The 18,616-nt window shown below is 40.6% G+C and overlaps 1 protein-coding gene across 2 annotated transcripts in view; it reads right to left on the bottom strand.

The window, feature by feature from the left end:
* The window catches only part of LOC148369555 (plexin-A1-like), a 319,574-nt gene that overhangs the window by 54,156 nt on the left and 246,802 nt on the right, over nt 1–18,616 (bottom strand). For both annotated transcript variants that reach the window (XM_088331618.1, XM_088331619.1), the window contains exons 13-17: nt 11,629–11,780; nt 9,829–9,949; nt 8,434–8,570; nt 7,049–7,216; nt 686–779 (exon numbers count right to left, since the gene is read on the bottom strand). In XM_088331618.1, the coding sequence (XP_088187744.1) occupies nt 686–779; nt 7,049–7,216; nt 8,434–8,570; nt 9,829–9,949; nt 11,629–11,780 (672 nt within the window). The remainder of the gene's footprint in view (nt 1–685; nt 780–7,048; nt 7,217–8,433; nt 8,571–9,828; nt 9,950–11,628; nt 11,781–18,616) is intronic.

The following is an 18,616-nucleotide window of genomic DNA, read 5'->3' as shown; positions in this document are numbered from 1 at the left end:
GTTTAGTTAAAATTGTTGGTCATTGAACCAAGGTGTTCAAGAACTGACTCCTGAAGAACACAATGTCATGGCAGTTTGATCACTTTTAAAACTTAAATGGACAGTGTGTCATATTTGTGCCACAAATGACTGATTTGAAAACTAGTTGAAAATACCTGGACTATCATACCAAGGATGATTTGGGAAAAAAAACATAGGTCAGGAAATTTAGATTTTATTTACATAATGGAATCCTTACTTAAGGTCGCTGCAATGTTTGTCTGGTGCCTTGCTGCAACACTGTACTCCGCGGCACTGTTTTTTTTTTTCGCATTAGACGACACAGTGCCACCTAGTGGTCAAATATTACACACTGGGCCTTTAAGGACGGCATTACTTGATGTTAGACCTTTACTTACGGAGTGTCTCATTTAGTTCAAATAAAATGTCCAACATGTTTAGCCGTATATAATGATCAAGGAAAACATCTGTGATGATGTATAAAAAAAAATCAAGAAGTAAACATGACTTTGCATTGTAATTGTACTGTATTGCATAGTAATTCATAGCATTCCATATAACTTGCACTACTGATGCTTATTTATGATCAATAAGAATGATCATTATTTACTATGATGAGGTTGTTTGCTTCTAATCTCCATAAATTTGTACTTCCAGTGTATTTGTACTTCCAAATAAGACTTACATGAAAAGACTCTGCCTGTCCATACTTGGCCCTTATCTTTGGTTCCTTTATTGTTGCGAGGTTTGTCCCACTCACTGTTAGTAAAGTTCCACCACTGCAGAGAAGAAAACGTAAAAGTCCATCAGAAATAATGTTTCAATTTGCAATTGCACCAATAACATAAATAGAATATATTAAATTAAAATAATGGCATAGTTACCCTCTTATCCATAATACCCAATACCATTATTTCAGTTATCGTATACCTCTAAGTCTGACTTTTGACTTTCTGAGTTTTATGGACAAATTATTTTTTCATTGCTCTATGGGCATCTATTCCAGATATCATGTGCCCATAAATAATCTGTACATGTTACCCCTTATTTTGAAGTTCAAATACATGCAACACGAGCAGAGTAATTTGAATAAATTGTAGCAAATGTGTTCGAACAGGAATAACTATTCTGTGGGTAAATGTTATCAGTAGCAAGGATCCACCTAAGACAAAAGAAAAACTGGGGACCTATAAAGTCATTCACTGTGTATAATCTGGGATTAGTCTGACTGAGATCAGAATTTGGATCTTTGGACCAAACTGAACAAATCGTTTACAGTGCCAAACGAATAATCCGAACTATAAAAATGTAAATAGTGTTGTTTATGCATTTATTTTGACATTAAACGAATTATGATTTCATTTTTTCACTTATCAAAATCAATGAAACATCATGCTTGTTGCTCAAAAAGTGTGCTCCATTGCTGTGTCTGGTCTGTTTACAAGTTGTGATTGTACTTGGTTTGCCAAAAGCATGAACATATATGTGGATGGACACAAATGTGTTGCACACTGTATATGGATGGATACACCCAAGCCATTTTAAAAGGAAAATGTCTTGGAGAAATCAACCAATACAAATGAATCTTTATAGCAAGTAAGCCTGAGTTTGTTCACTTTTTTCGTTATTAACTGTCCCTGTACTACAAGTCCACATGTCTTAGGGCACAAAATAATCCCGGATGAGGGACATTTATTAATCGAATGGGTATATATGCATGGATAATCTGAAAAATAAAGGACTAACTCAACCATTTCAATGAGACCACTTGTGTCGAACTAATATTTTGATTGGCTTTTTTGTGCGTTGTATTGGTTTTCATTACCAAAATATCAGCATTAGTCCGATTTCAATGAGACTTTTCCCTGCATGTAAATATAGTCAATGTAGCTCTTGTTGTCTCTCAAGGTTTGTGTCAGTTTTTTTTTGATTTTTTTTTAAATCTTATTTTCCTTAATAGAATTGCACATTTTAAATGGAGCCCTGCTTTCGATTTTGCTTTCTCACACAAGATTGTTTACGTCCATTCTAATTTTATGTTTACTATGCCACTTTCGTGTTTTGGATCTTTTTTCTTTCTTTTTTGGTCTTCTGCAACATTTGGTGTTGATCAAAGTTTGTACTATTTTTGTCTTCTGCAATGACTGAATGTCTTGGTCGATTTGATTTCCGCATGCTGAACTAATTGCTACTGCAGCGAGTACAGAAATGATACTGTATTATCATCCTTTTTGATGCATACCAGCTTTAGTATATTTAAATGTACCCTACAACATTTCCATTTGCATTGCAGGCGAGTAAAAATGATGGATAGCGTCCCACTATTGATTGAGTTTGCTAAATGATCTACTCCCGCATTGTCGTTTGCCCTGGCTGTAATTTATCCGCTTTACAAACTATACACTCATTTACATCCATCACTAATGCCTCTAGACTCAATTATAATTGATAATGCAGTCAGCTGGTCCATTGGCACTGTCACTATGGATGACTCGATCAAATTTAAGCCGTGAGTGAAAAATGCAGAGTTTGCGTTTCCTTCAAGTGTGCAAAGTAAATGAAGACATTCTAATGAGAGACACGACTGTATGTAATTGCTCTCACTAATTCAGGTACCAAAAAGAAATAATTGTGATTAAATAAACAAAAAAGACATTATGTAACTTCCATCAATACCTCCATCTCGCTTATGGATCCCTGATGATCACTTTACAGTGACTCATGTTAAGTGCTATGTCTTCGTCTGACTTTTACAACGGAGCTACCCTGACTCTCCCTTTTAACCGCCTTCCATCACTTATTATCGCTTGAGTTAAAGTGCCAATTCTCTGCTGGCATGCAAAGACAGACAATGAGACGGAGATGATCAAATGCGATTTCACGTCTAATCGTCTCGTCATACTTTCTGTTTGAGCTGAGGTGTGACGGTGACATTGTCAGGAACATGAAAGTGCTGTGTAATTGTCTCCAGTCTCATAAATTAGTTTTTGGGTTACCCTGTAAGTTTCATCTACCCCTTTTATTAATAACATGTTCAGTTTATTGTAAATCTGTGAATGTGTGTATCTCTTTTGTAAAACAAGCAGGAGTTAAATAATAATTATTTTATTATTATATATTGTATTTATATATATTACCCAATTAGAATGGTAGGTATATCAATGCAGAGACAAAATCCTGCTGCAAATGTGTCACCTTTTAGTAAAGCTCTACAATGTTCTTTTTAATCCAGTACGGCTCTGAAAGCCCTATGTGAAGTTTACGCATTGAATATGTCCTAGTCAAAGTAAAACTTTGACATCTATGACTGTCATAGTCTATTTGTTAAAATCCCCAATAGACTCCAAAGAGAAATATAGTTATACATTTTTCATAGAAAAATAATAATCTGTCATTTAATGTAAATAATTTACTAATACACCCATTGGCTTTCGGTATCTGAGCCCTTATGGTAATGCTTAACTCATTTTTAATATGGAAATCTTTATTCATTGATCAGTGTATATGCACAGCTACAAAACTACAAAAAGCTTTGTGAATGTTCCGGCGCCGTCGCGAATGGCAGCCACTCCAGCAGCTCCCGTGTTATTTTCGCTACTTTTGTGATTTATTGTTTTGTTTCTTTGCTTATATCTTCAGTGTTTTGCCTTGCAAAACTTGCAGCACTTTGGATTACTTTCTATCCTGTGGATATGGGTTATAACGCACAAAAATGCGTTTATTCGAGGAATCAACTCCTCGACCTGAGAATTCTCGAGCCGGCGTGGTTCCCCTTTTACCTGACGAGGTGAGGCCACCCTACCAAGGGTGCAGAGCCGGTGCTAAGGTAAAGGCTAAGCGGCTAGCGGCGAAGTGGCGATATAAGCCCTCGGTACCGTCCATAATCATGGGGAATGTCAACTCCCTACCAAATAAGATCGACGAACTGGCTGCGCTTGTGAAAGACATCAAAGCGTACAGGGAGTGCAGCTTGCTTTGCTTTACGGAAACGTGGCTCACGTCTAACATCCCGGATGCTAACGTCGCGCTAACCGGCTTCTGCGCTGTTCGGGCACACAGAGACTCAAAAGCCAGTGGGAAGCGCAGAGGAGGGGGACTCGCTATCTACGTGAACACGAGGTGGTGTAAGCAGGCTCTAAGAAACTGCTTTGGACGTACGGACTGGGATGTCCTGCTAGGGTCCAGCAGTGGGGACATTGAGGAGATGACAAACTGCACTACTGACTACATTAACTTCTGTATGGACAATGTTGTTCCTATAAAAACTGTACGCTGCTATGCCAACAACAAGCCCTGGATCACGAGCAACATCAAATGCCTTCTGAACCAAAAAAAGAGGGCCTTTAAAGATGGTGATCAGCAGGAGCTAAAACGAGTACAAAGGGAGCTCAGAGTCCAGCTCCGGGAAGGAAAGGAGCAGTACAGGAGGAAGTTGGAGAAAAAGCTGCAGAACAACAGCATGAAGGAGGTGTGGGAAGGGATGAAAACGATTACTGGTTGCAGCACCAAGCAGGGTGTGGTTGTGGATGTAGATGTGGGGCGAGTCAACCAGTTGAACAACTTTTTCAACAGGTTTGACCAGTCCGCCTGATCCTCACCCCTAAGTACTGCAGCTGCCCCCCCCCCTCTCTGGACATCCCCCCACTCAAGATAACTGCAGCCCAGGTGTGCGGAGAGCTGAGGAGGCTGCGAACCAGCAAGGCAGCTGGTCCAGATGGAGCATCCCCCGACTGCTGAAGGCCTGTGCGTTTGAGCTGGGAGACCCTCTACAGCGCATCTTTAACCTGAGCCTTGAACAGAGGGAGGGTCCCTCAGCTGTGAAAAACATCCTGCATCATCCCAGTCCCAAAGAAATCAAGACCTGAGGAACTCAACGACTTCAGCCCGGTCGCCCTGACATCACATGTGATGAAAACCATGGAGCGGTTGCTGCTGCACCACCTGAGGCTACAGGTCCGTCACGTCATCGACCCTCTGCAGTTTGCTTACCAGAGAAGGTGGGAGTGGAGGATGCTATAACCTACATGTTACACCGATCCCTCTCTCACCTGGATAGGGCTAAGGGGGCTGTGAGGATTACATTTTTGGACTTCTCCAGTGCCTTCAATACCATACAGCCTCTGCTACTGGGTAGGAAACTGAAAGAGATGGGTGTTACCTCTCACCTTGTAGAATGGATTACGGACTACCTGACAGGCAGACCCCAGTATGTGAAACAGGGGGGCTGTACATCGGACACTGTGGTTAGCAGCACAGGATCTCCGCAGGGGACCGTGCTCTCTCCGTTCCTATTCACTCTGTATACATCGGACTTTCAGTACAACTCTGAGTCCTGCCATGTGCAAAAGTTTGCTGATGACACTGCGATCGTGGGATGTATCAGAAGAAATTGATTCAGGACTTTGCACAATGGAGCGACGCAAACCACCTGCACCTGAACACCACCAAGACCAGGAAGATGGTGGTGGACTTCACGAGAACAAGAACTCACCCGGTTCCTGTAACCATCAAAGGAGAATGTGTAGAATTTGTCCAGACCTACAAATACCTGGGTGTGCAGCTGGACAACAAACTGGACTGGACTGCCAACACAGAAGTTCTATGTAGGAAAGGCCAAAGCCGACTTTACTTCCTCAGAAGGCTGGCCTCCTTCAACATCTGCAAAAAGCTGCTGAAAATATTCAGACAGTTGTGGCAAGCGCCCTCTTCTATGTGGCAGCATGTTGGGGAGGCAGCGTAATAAGAGAAGGATGCCTCTCGTCTCAATAAACTGGCGAGGAAAGCGAGCTCTGCTGTGGGCACAGAGCTGGACAGCCTGACAACAGTAGCTGAGAGACGGGCACTGGAAAAGCTGCGGTCAATCATGGACAATCCATCGCATCCACTACACAGCTTTATCTCCAGACAGAAGAACAGTTTCAGCGACAGACTGCTGTCACTGTCTTGTACTACGGACAGACTGAAGAGATCTTTTCTTCCTCATGCCATGAGGCTCTTTAACTCTAACCGGCAGAGTAAAGGCCCACATTCAACCACACCCCCCTACATTGCATATTACCGTATTTTTTATTGCAATATGTATTCTGTGTAGCACTATCTAGACACTCTATATAACACGCTACAGTGGGCATTTGCACGTCACATTGGGTATTTGTATATTGTATTATTTTTGCTTTATTATTGTATTGTTCTCAGCTCAGGGATGCTGCTGGAAATGTGAATTTCCCTGCGGGGATGAATAAAGTATCTATCTATCTATCTATCTATCTATCTATCTATCTATCTATCTATCTATCTATCTATCTATCTATCTATCTATCTATCTATCTATCTATCTATCTATCTATCTATCTATCTATCTATCTATCTATCTAAAAGCTGTGCATTAAGAAGTAGCTGAGGAATATAACAGAGTTAAAAAATAGATTATTTTAAACCAACCTTTCAATTAACACCAAATGTCAAACATGAACACACATTACACTGATCTCTCCTGGTGTTAAAACCGTCTGTAAAAAAGTTTGTCCTGCCATTTTCTTTCAGCCAGTATACATTTTCAGCTGGAATTAAGGTTTGCATTTACCTATTTGTCAAGCTACTTGGTCAATACTTAAGTAGAGGAAATTAGTTTTATTCAGCTCTAAAATGGTAAGAGACTGAATAAACGGACATGATTCTTAGTGAGTTAACTTATTTTGTGGCTGTTCACTGCTTCCAGGTCACAACGTAAAAAAACAAAAACCTTATTCTTCGAGCAAAATACACTTAAACGACTTATGCATCCTCAATGCTACATTATGGCAATTTTGTCAGGAAATAAAAACCACTTTGCAGTTGGCTAGTCTGCTTTTGTTTTGCAAGAAATACAGAGCATTGGAAAGCCTAAAAATGTGTTTTGCTCCGAAACTTTCAAGTCAAACTATATTACATCTATGTTATCCCAAACATTATTATGACGAATGCACTCTTCACACAGTCTTTTCTACTTTAAACACTAGATAAATAGATAAATAAATAAATAAAATAGTTCAGTGCGGCAAAAGTTTACCTGGCAATGCTCCAGTCGGGTTCAATCCTCAGCACGGTGGGATCTTCGGTATAATTAAACCTGACCTCGGGGTTTCTAAGCTCAGCATCATCTATGTCCACCAAAACAGGTGTACTTCCTGGAACCAGGCCAGCTGGCGTTATGCAAACAATCTCATGCGCATTCCTCCTGGATGGGTAGACAATATTTGTTACGATTCAGGTACACACTTAAGTCCAAAAATCGTTATTCAGTGACATGCAAATCATGCAAAATATACCTTTCATGACTTAAGCAAAATCTAAATTTCCATAATTTACCAAATTGTAACTGTCAATGAATGTTAATTTTAGCACAGAGGAGTAAGAAAAAAACATCACAGATTATTTGTCAGTCGTACATGCTCAGCTAGATTTGAGTATAAAAGAATTAAACTTCAAGAAGTTTTGAAAATGTATGAACATATTTAGCTAAAATGTACCAAATGAACACATAGTAGGACATGTCTTTTCTATTACAGGTGCAGACTCAATTGCTGTAGCCTGACATAATGATGCACACAGCTAGTGTGTGTGTGTGAGTACATATACAGAGCATGTACTGAGAATGCCTAATAACCATAAACCACTATATGTATTGTCTCTATTAGTGCAGTTCTGCCAAGATGTGTAATTAAATATACATGCTGGGCCTTGGATAGTCAATTTCGCAGTATAGACATGTTTCAGTGGTTCTCAGTCCCGTTTTACCTGAGTTGCCAATGTGGAATATGTATTCCATTGTAATGTTGTTATATACTTGCCCCAATTGCCGTTTAACACTAGGGTGATATACTATATAATGTCCTGGTTGGCTTGTTACCTTAGCAACCCATTTTAAAAGCGTACATCAGCAACCTTGATAAAATGCGACAAACACAGTGGTGCAGTTCAGCTACGACAGATAAAGATTGAGATGCAGTGAAGTGGAATCAACTGGATTTACTGTGATGAACTGCGACAGAGATGGCTGCAGAAACATCAAAGCTAACACAGTAGTTGCTTTAACACAGATTAGCAGCAAGGGGCTAATCCCTAACGTTTGACATGCATGCCTCTGTTGTGATAGCCGGGAATGTTTTTCTTTGCTTGAGATTATGGAGGAACCAACCCAAGTTCAGGTAAAGTGCCGCTATGTGCTATGGTATACATGTGTGCATGTGTGACATACAACATTCACAATGACAACAAACACATCGCATCTTTCATGGCGATGACACAGTCATTTTGCCCTTCTCATACATGAACTACTTATAGAGATTATGTTTTCTTCAGTGGCATTCTTTTCAGGTCACCAATTGTTAAAAGCAGTTCCATTAGTACCTAAAAGGAAGGACGTTAAATAGTTCAGTAAGAAAATATTATTACTTTTTAAAATGGCAAGGTTGTGGTCCAATGCTGACAGAAACATGGCTGCCGGCATTGAGATAGCTTCCCTCTATAGTGACTCGCGTGCCCCCAGAAATCGGACCCTGAGAAGGCTGGATTCCACTGAAAAAGGGTGTCTGCACAAGACATGAAAAAAAACAATTATTGTGCAGTCCTAAAATTATATAATATTAAAGAAATGCACAAACCATTGTCTGAAGAGATGTTGTTTTATGTTATTTCATTTTCATACAAACTAGGAACATCTCCGTTTGAATTTGCTCAATTCTGGTTCCTCTAGGCCAGGGGTGTCAAACTCGTGGGCCACGTGGTAAAAAAACAGTGGTGGGACTAGTAAACTAACTAAAAAGTGTGCCTTAGTTGTAGGGCTGAGAATCTTTCGGAAGCTCAGAATTAAGTAAAGATTCAGGACTGTGAGATTTGATTATAAAACGATTATAAAGTTTGTTTTTTCACTTAAATTTGTTATTCCATCAACTCAATCTCTTGAAGTTTGTTTTAACTGTGCTTTTGTTTAAAAAAACAGTTACAATAATTTCCACTACAGTTTAATTAACCTGGGCAAACCCATGCTGACAAAAAAGTGAAAAAACACTAATTTACATGCTCGATTTAATCATTTAAAAGTCTTCCTGCTTTTTATTTAGGTTTTTATGAAAATCTTCACCTGAATATTAAATTTTATGTAGCTTATAGACATTTTTGCAAAGACACCCAACTGCTTTTATTTTCCAATTTCATATTTCTGTATTGCCTTAAACCCACCTGTGACTTTTATTTTAGGTAAAATAAAATGGGATTAGGTTTCATCAATGTTCTCTTGTTGATTAATAGTAGCGACAGTGGGTAAATTGCAGTGCTGCCTGGCTTTGACGGAATTCAGTGGACATATTTAAAACTGCAGATCATTGTGGCACATTTTTCTATAGAGCTTCTCTCGGCATTGTCTCGCTGGCTACATAAAATGATGCGGCGGGGCACATTGCGTCCACATGTCATGAGTTTGGACCCAATTTCAGCGCAAATAGGAAACAATTGATAAAATCCGATGTTGTTTTGGTTTGGTATCAAACCAATATGCCAATATAATTTTCAGATCTGGACATCTCTTGTACTTCCACAAGAAGTCAAAATTGATTTATCAGGGTAAGGATACACAACTATGTCATTGTGTCTAGAACGTTCCCAAATTAAAGAGAAAACATAAGCCAACATTATTAGAAATGGTTTGAATGGATCCAATTCTACCCTAATATTATTTATTTACTCAATAACACATTCAGATGCCAAACTCGTATTTTCCATTAAGGCAAGGTGGCAGTATTGAACTGTGAATAAGCTTAATTTCTTCAGTAACTGTTTTGAGGTCCTTACCACAAACGTGAATGGCCGAGGGGAAAGGGCCCTGTAGTCATTAACGCAGTTTCTCACACATACTTCCACCTGAGCCTCTTGTACTCTGTATCCTGTTGCATCATTCAGAAGACACACTATTCTGTTTGGGAGGGATAAAGAGCAAAAAATCACACTCAAAAAGAAAGTTAAACTGGGAACATATGAAAGTGATACATTTGAATATGTTAAAAGAGTCCAGGGTTTTAAGTTGATTTCAAAGCATCTCAATCCTTATTTATTCTAGGCACAGGGATTTGACAACTCCTATATGGCTTTATCATATCACAAATACTTTATTTTTTCATTTCTTAATGACCAATAATAAGGATCATATTCACAAACAAGCTAAATACACCACTGGTATATTTGTATAACCTCCTTCTAGAAAAAAAAGGTTACTACAAGACATCAGTGCCTTCTTTAAGTCTACGCCAGGGGTCGGGAACCTATGGCTCGCGAGCCATATATGGCTCTTTCTATGAGTATCTGTGGCTCAGAGACAAATTTGATTGCATGCAAAATTTCTCCATCTTGTTCAAAACCGGGAACATCTATCCTATTCAGGTACACGTAAAGCCAAATCAAAGCTAAATAAGGAAACACTTCGCAGTATATATAGGGCACGTTTTTCACTACAATTTACAGTCAAGGTGTCACACAAAAAAAGGGGAAGAATCCTTTATTTAAAAGTTCACTATATAATCTGTGTTCAGTGTTCAGATACTTTATGATGAATCCACAGAACTGTAAATACGCCAAAACACCGGAAGAGAACTTAGTCATTTGATTGGGTGAGTGGGAGGGATGGGTGGAGCTATGCAAAAAGTACAAGCATTCCCTCCCATCTCTCGCCAAAGGGGGGCACATAAGGCTCCCTATTCTCAGAATGTTGTGACGTTTTTACAAAATAAATGCTTGCATCTGGTTTTGAAACCAATATGTATGAAAAAAAGGTCAAAAGGAGTTTAACCGATCTTGAGTAATTGCAAGAAAGAGACAATATTTTTTGCTTTTATGGCTCTTTGAGTCAAAAAGGTTCCCGACCCCTGGTCTACGCAATCTAAAATTAATACTTAACCAAAAACTGCTGCTGCTCCAAAACACTTACAAAAATAAATGCACTATCAATGTATACGCATGTTTGTGAAAAGAAACTGTGCAACTAAAAACGTCGATTTAACTGAAGTGTTTGTTCTATCTAAATTGAAACGCTATCTGCTATCTCCATGCATCTTTTCTCAACTAGCTGTACCAGCGATGAACGGTTTGATTTGCCTGCACTGAATTCCTCAACCGTGCCAGACCCCGCAGAGGGGTAAATGTCAGGATAAAGGGATGGGTAAGTAAGGGGAAGCACATATGTACGGAGTAATGGAGAGGAACAACAGATGGAATCTCATTATCGTCACGCTCAAATATCTGATGTATAGTATGGAGAGTATCTCGTTCTTATCATCCCATAAGCTGATGTGAATTAAATATAAATTTGAATTTTTACATGATCTCGGTTTTACTTGTCCCCAAAAACAAATTTCATAACCATTCCTTTTAGATCATCATAATCTAAAATCACAATTGCTAAGAGGTTTAAAACATCAGCCAGAATGGTTGTGTATTGGCAATTTTAAGTCGCCCAGTGATTGCAGCTCTGTTTTATAGACACATTTGTCTTCTTCCACATCATTATTAAATGCATTGACTCATGACCGATTCTAAATTAAGCCTAGTCAAGGGTATCTTAGTAATTGTACTTGAAAACACACCTATCCTCCAACATACCTCTCTGCACTCAGGTACTCTGTCTCGATGGGGACGCAGGGAACCTTGCCTAACCTGACTCCCATCTGGATGTCTCTGAAGTGTAGACCCAGGTTTTCGCCGAGGATGGTCACCATGGTCCCCCCTTGGCGGGGTCCAGTATCCGGAAATAACTGCACAAATAGATTCAGTTTTCAATTCACTCTACGTATGACCTACTTTGAAAATTTCACCCTCATCTTTTTGTTTGGTGTCAAAAAAATAGTTCAACTTTGTCTCCAATGATGCATGTGAGCTGACCTTTGAAGGATGCATCACGTTTATATACCAATGGCCACACACATTAAAAACACTGCATACAGACCTATCGGTGCACACTAAGCGCATGTGGTATAGTTTGAAATGCCTGCAAATCCAAGACGTGTTAAAAAAACTGTCAAAGTCAAATAGAGAAAAGGACCAACAAGTGGATGACATAGAAAAGCCAACCAAAAGCTGAGTGACGGTTCAGATCTTTAGTGAAAGCTATAACGAAAGGACACAAGTCGGCAGCGCCACTTGCAAACACTCTGTGATTTATCACGGCAGATTATGATGCGTAACGGGGACAGGTGTGGCGTGACAAAACAAATACAGTGACGGATGGATGCTAGTTATCACTAACACATACACACACCACATGCTTAGACAAGACATGCCTCATCCTTAACAAGCACTGCAGAGTAATTATGTAGAATCTGCCCATTGCCCTGCTTTCCAGCACTTGGCTGAACAGGAGCAGCACTAAGGTGCTAATTCTGGCTCAAATAAATGGTAGTATATGTATAACTCTAAATGGAATGCATTTAGATACAGAACAATTCAAGTTTAAAAGCAAATTAAGACCTTTGTATTCAAACAATGTTTGTATTCATACCTTTATCTGACTCAAAATGATTATTCCCAAGTAACAAGACAGACACTTTTGTATACTACTTTGAGAAAAATCCAGTTGTAAGATTTTTATGCTGCATTAAACTAATAATAAAACTGGTATGCTGATTGCAGTATAACAAGCAATTTTTCACGCAGTTTTATCCACTTTCTTTAGGAATAGGGCACTTCAGCTTCTCATTATTGTATTTGTGGAAACAATTGTGCAATGTTTGATTTTCTCCAAACAGAGAGCCCAAAGCCTAAATCCTTGTTCGGTGTTTGGATAATTTAAGTTTTGTACTCCACACCCAAAAGTTTGTTCAAAACAGCAGTCATAAGTGATTAAAAATATCATTTCCTAATACTGTCATTCAAAGACCTGTCAGTAGTTTACCCGTTGTACTTCTTTTTCAAATTTATTGACAAATTTAGATCTTTATAAAATCTTGTAATTTAGCAGGTTACAGTTGAAGGTTAGTTGGGTTGTGTCATATGACATCACTGCAAAGTATGAAGATTCTATCAAAGACTTAATATTAATAATAATAACTAACAAAGACAACTATAAATTCATTAGAATCGAATAGAAATAGTACAATGTAGTACAATATACAAAAGTATTGACAATGACTCCCGTTCCTTGCTATTATGAGGGCAAAACACGTGTATTGGAAAATTATCAACAGTACACAATGACAGTAGTACCTCTAGAAAAATGTTTTCCTATAAGAACAATTTGAATTATTTCAATAAAATGTTTACTGTTCTCCTGGCTTTAGAGACCTGACCTTGACTCCAATGATACAAAAAGAGCAGTGTTGCCTTTTTGATGGAAGACTTCTACAGCCGTTCAATTAATTTCATTTGAGACTTGATTTGAGGGTAAAACATTTGAAATATAATAAAGTAGTGACAAACCTCCTGTTTTGCTCCTGCTAAATACTGTATAGCTGTACTTGGAGAAATTACATCGACGCCAACGGGCTCCCATTAAGGGCTTTGTACATACAAAATATACTTTGAAGCTACTTTAACTCAAGATTTCAATTAGACTCGAGAGAAAGCTTTGACTGTGCCAGGTGTACCTGAAACATACATTTCCGTTTTTATTTTTAATATTTTTGCACCGCTTACAATTTTAAAAAATTCAAAACTGAAAAAAAAGGAAAAAAGATAAACAAGGGAGATACAGTGGAACCTCGGTTTTCAAACGCCTCTCAGTTCGAACAAATCAGAGTCCAACCAAAAATTTCGAGAAATTCTTGCTTCGCTGTTCGGTCTAAAAATCGGAGTTCGAACGCCGGTAATGCGTGAGTGCGTACGCTAGGATGCGATGCTGAGCGGCGTAGCGGTGTAGATCGCTCTTTTCGTGACCAACCGTTATCGTGTACGGACGTGCTTCGTTTTGCTTTGGCTTTTAATATAGGTGTACGAAGTGTTTTAGGCCCTAATTATACCTTCGAAGAAAGTCAGTGCAAGCAGCAAAGTTGCTAAAGGTGAAAAAAGAAAAGTAGTGCGTACAACTATTGCTGATCTTGCCTGCGCCTTCTGCTGACCACCACAAAGGTAAGAAATCCTATTCATAATTATTTTCTTTATCCTTTTTTTTATTTTTACACGTTCATGTTAGCGTAATCTTTCGTACGGAATATTATGATAACGCGAACATACGATTAGCCTGGGTTAGCTTTAAGTTTACGTTAAACATTCAGTAAACATTCAGGGTGTTGGAACTGAGCCCAACATTGAGGGTGTTGGAACGGAGCCCCGTTTCCAATGAACCGCTTACCCGGGTGCTAAATGACTTGTAAACGACCTGATTTTTTTTTATTTTTACACGTTCATGTTAGCGTAATCTTTCGTACGGAAGATTACGATAACACGGATGTACGATTAGCCTGGGTTAGCTTTATGTTTGCGTTAAACATTCAAGGTAAACTTTCAGGGTGTTGGAACGGATTAAAAGAATTTACATTATTTTTAATGGGAAAAATGATTTCGGTGATCGAACAAATCGGTTTTCAAACAGGGTTCTGGAACGGATTATGGTCGAGAACCGAGGTTCCACTGTACATCTTTATCACATGACAGCATTTGCAATAAATCTGTATTTTAAAAAAAATAATAAATTGCATGTAATTTTTGTATTCATCTATCTTTGTGTATTTAATTCCATTCATCCATCCATCCATTATCTGCACCGCTTATCCTCAGTAGGGTCGCGCGGGTGGCGGACCCCATCTCAGCTGTCCTCGGGCTGTCACAGACCAGAACGGATACAGGACTCATTGCGTACATTTCTCAGTTTTTATTTGAAAAGAGAGGGAGAGTAAGGCTTGCTTGCTTGATCCGAGGACTGACAGAAAACAGGGGCGAGCGAGGCGGGAGTTGCACTTCCGTGTCGGACGAAGACAGGCCTGGAATAGTAAGTCGTTTGGCCGGGGCTGGAGATCAAAGGCGTTGTCTAATTCGTAATCAGGGTCGTAGGCAGGAGGCAGGCAGGTAACGAGGCAAAACGGGTCAGGTAACAGGAGGCAGGCAGAACGGGCATAATCAGGTCCAGAAACAGGTCGATAACGAAGATGAAAAAGGTTTAGCAGAAACGGAGTCGGATGGGAATGCTCACTGAGTGAATACAACAGTTCGCAACGATCTGACAATCACTGAGAGGAAGCCAGGGGTTTAAAAAGGGAGTGTCCACCAGTCAGCTGTCCGGGCTGTTGGCGCCAATCAAGCCGCCGTAGGCGCTCCAAATTGGCAATCACGACACGGGCAGTGGGCGGGGGACACCCTGAAATGGTTGCCGGCCAGTCACAGGGCACACAGAGTTAAACAACTCACTCGCTTATTCACACCTAGGGACAATTTGGCCCGGGCAGTTAACCTGACATGCATGTGTTTGGAATGTGGGAGCAAACCGTGCCCGGAGGAAACCCACACAAGCACAGGGAGAACATACAAATTCCACACCGGAAAGTTTGATCCCATGATCTCAAAACTGTGTCTGTGTCAGCTGCCAAGAATATTTGTTTATTATTTATTATTTTTGTATATCTATTTATTAGTAGATCAAAGAACAAATACATTTGGATTTGGATTATAGGTCAGTCTAAGAAAGAAAAGACGACCAAGGATTGTCTAAAGAAGGCATACACAAGGCGCCCTAGTAACAATCAAAGGTGCTGCTGTGGAGAAGGTGAACAGTCTCAAGCTCCTGGGTGTGCATATCACAAATGACCTGTCCTGAAATCATAACATCTCATCCCTGGCCAACCAAGCCAACGTCTATCCTTTCTCCGCAATCTCAGGAGAGCAAGTGCCCTAACCCCCATCATGCTCTTATTCTACAGAGCCACCATCAGGGGCATTTTGACCAGCTGCATCGCCGTGTGGCAGGGCACTTTCACTGTGGGCTGCCAAAAGACTCTGCAGAGCATCATTAGCACAGCAGAAAAGTCCCCCTTACCCCCTCTTGGACATTTACAGTACAACTTCCGCCTCACCTGGAAACATTTTATTTATATCTGTACATTAAAGGAAACTGTGTGGGTCAGATGTATCGACATTTCGTTCTGTATACACGTGTACTAGAATGACAATAAATTATATCTGAATCTGAATCTGAAAGCCACAAGAAATGCAGCTGACCCCAACCACTCATCTCACAGCCTCTTCAACCGGAAAAGATTGCAGATTCTTAGAGACAGAACCAGCAGGCTCAAGGACAGCTTTTTTTCATCAGGCTGTCAGTACTCTGAACTCTTTCCTTGCTCTACCCCTTCCACCCTTTTGCCTTCAGCCAAATCAACGCAGAACTGCTATATCGAGAGTGTATGCTTTCCAAATTTTTGAAATTCTAAAAATTAAATATTTCAAAATAACGGCATGCCAGCTGAGTGGTTAGCGTGTCCGTGTCACAGTTCTGAGATTATGGGTTCAAATCCAGCTACCTTCCTTCCTGTGCAGAGTTTGCATGTTCTCCCTATGTCTGTGTGAGTTCCCTGTGGGCATGCCGGTTTCCTCCCACATTCCAAAAACATGCATGGCAGGTGAATTAGTGACTCCAAAATAGTCCCTTGGTATGAATGTGCGGTCTCTGTGTGCCCTGCGACTGGCTGGCAACCAGCTTGAGTGTCCCCTGCCCACTGCCCAAAGATAGCTTGGACGGGTGCCCCCGCGACCATGGTGACGATAAGCTATGCAGATAATAGATCAATATTTAATTTTCATTTGCAAACCTTATCTTTTTGCCTTGCTGTGGTTATTTTGATTTTGTCATATTTTTTGCACGCGAGGAAGATGAAGTCATTTCATCAGTGCTGCATATTTTGTACATAAAGCATATATGACAACACATTTGAAGTTGATGTAAGTTAAATAACATGTATGGAAAGGAAGCAAACTAAACTTGAAAACCAGCCCATGAACTAGGCCCATTATAATAATGCTGAGTGAGGCGATGGGGGTGAACGAATTATTTTATAAAAGAGTTAATCCTCAACAGCCCTCTTATATTCCTCTTGCGCAGTGGACAACAGTCCAATTGACAAGCCATCCTGGGAAATAATTTTATTTTATTCTAGCCACATTTAACTTAATTCCAATTTAGCTCTTCTATGTTATTGCATTTTTTTTATTGTACTTTTATTATGAGCTTACGATTTAGGCCAGTCTCCAAGCACCACCTTGTAAATATGTTTGCCTATATATGCTGACACTGTTTTTATCATATTCTTCTGTTTTTAATCCTTATTACATGTATTTCAATTGAGTCCAAGTCTAATATTGTTTTTCACTACATTGTTATCAATGGCAGTAAAGACAATTCTAATTATATTGTAACACAGGTCAGTGCGCCGATCAGCTGGCTTGTGTACTAACAGACATTTTCAACACCTCGCTAGACCAAGCCAAAGTACCATCATGCTTCAAATTTGCCAACATCATCCCAGTGCCAAAGAAACCCCAGATCTTATCATTCAACGATTACCGGCCCGTTGCACTGACTCCTATCATAATGAAGTGCTTTGAGAGACTGGTTAAAGAGTACATCACCTCCAGTCTCCCCTCCTCATTCGACCCCTTTCAGTTTGCCTACAGGACAAACCGCTCCACCAGGGATGCCATCTCCTCTGCGCTTCACCTGAGCCTGACACATCTAGAGGAGAAGAACACCCATGTGCGGATGCTGTTCCTGGACTTCAGTTCAGCATTCAACACCATCATCCCACAACACCTGGTAGACAAAATGAGACTCCTGGGTTTCAACACCCCCCTGCGGAACTGGCTGCTGGACTTCCTCTGTGACAGACCCCAATCAGTGCGGATAGGTCAGAACAGTTCAGATGTCATCTACCTCAGCACGGGCTCCCCCCAAGGCTGCGTCCTAAGCCCCTTGCTGTTCACCTTGATGACACACGACTGCGTCCCTAGGTCCGCCACAAACCACATCGTGAAGTATGCTGACGACACAACAGTGGTGGGCCTCATCAGGGATGACAACGACCTAGCCTACAGAGAGGAGGTGGAGCAGTTGGTGGGCTGGTGCAGGGACAACAGCCTGGTCCTGAATGTTGACAAAACTAAAGAGATCATTGTCGACTTTAGGAAAAACCAGCCCAACCATGCCCCACTTTGCATCAACAACAAGGCTGTGGAGGTTGTCAGCAGTATCAAGTTCCTGGGGGTGCACATTACAAACAAACTCACCTGGTCCGTGAACACTGCATCACTGGTTAAGAGGGCACAGCAGCGCCTGTACTTCCTGCGGAGGATGAGGAGAGCCCACCTGCCCCCACCCTCCCTCATCACATTCTACAGGGGCACCATAGAGAGTATCCTGACCAGCTGTATCTCTGTGTGGTGTGGAGGCTGCAGCGCTACCGACTGGGGTAGTGTGAGGAGGGTAACGAGGACAGCAGAGAAAATAATCGGGACTACACTTCCCTCAATTCAGGACATTGGCCAGAAGCGCTGCCTATCCCATGCTAAGAACATTACCGGGGACCCCTCTCACCCCCATCATGGACTGTTCACTCTGCTAGCCTCTGGGAAGAGGTTCTGCAGTGTGCGGTGCAGGACCACCAGGCTCCGC

Source organism: Urocampus carinirostris, chromosome 3 (genome assembly GCF_059441175.1).
Source record: "Urocampus carinirostris isolate Australia breed hairy pipefish chromosome 3, RoL_Ucar_1.0, whole genome shotgun sequence".
NCBI lineage: Eukaryota > Metazoa > Chordata > Actinopteri > Syngnathiformes > Syngnathidae > Urocampus > Urocampus carinirostris.
The sequence above is the reverse complement of the archived record's forward strand: the minus strand, read 5'-3'. Positions and strand labels throughout refer to the sequence as shown.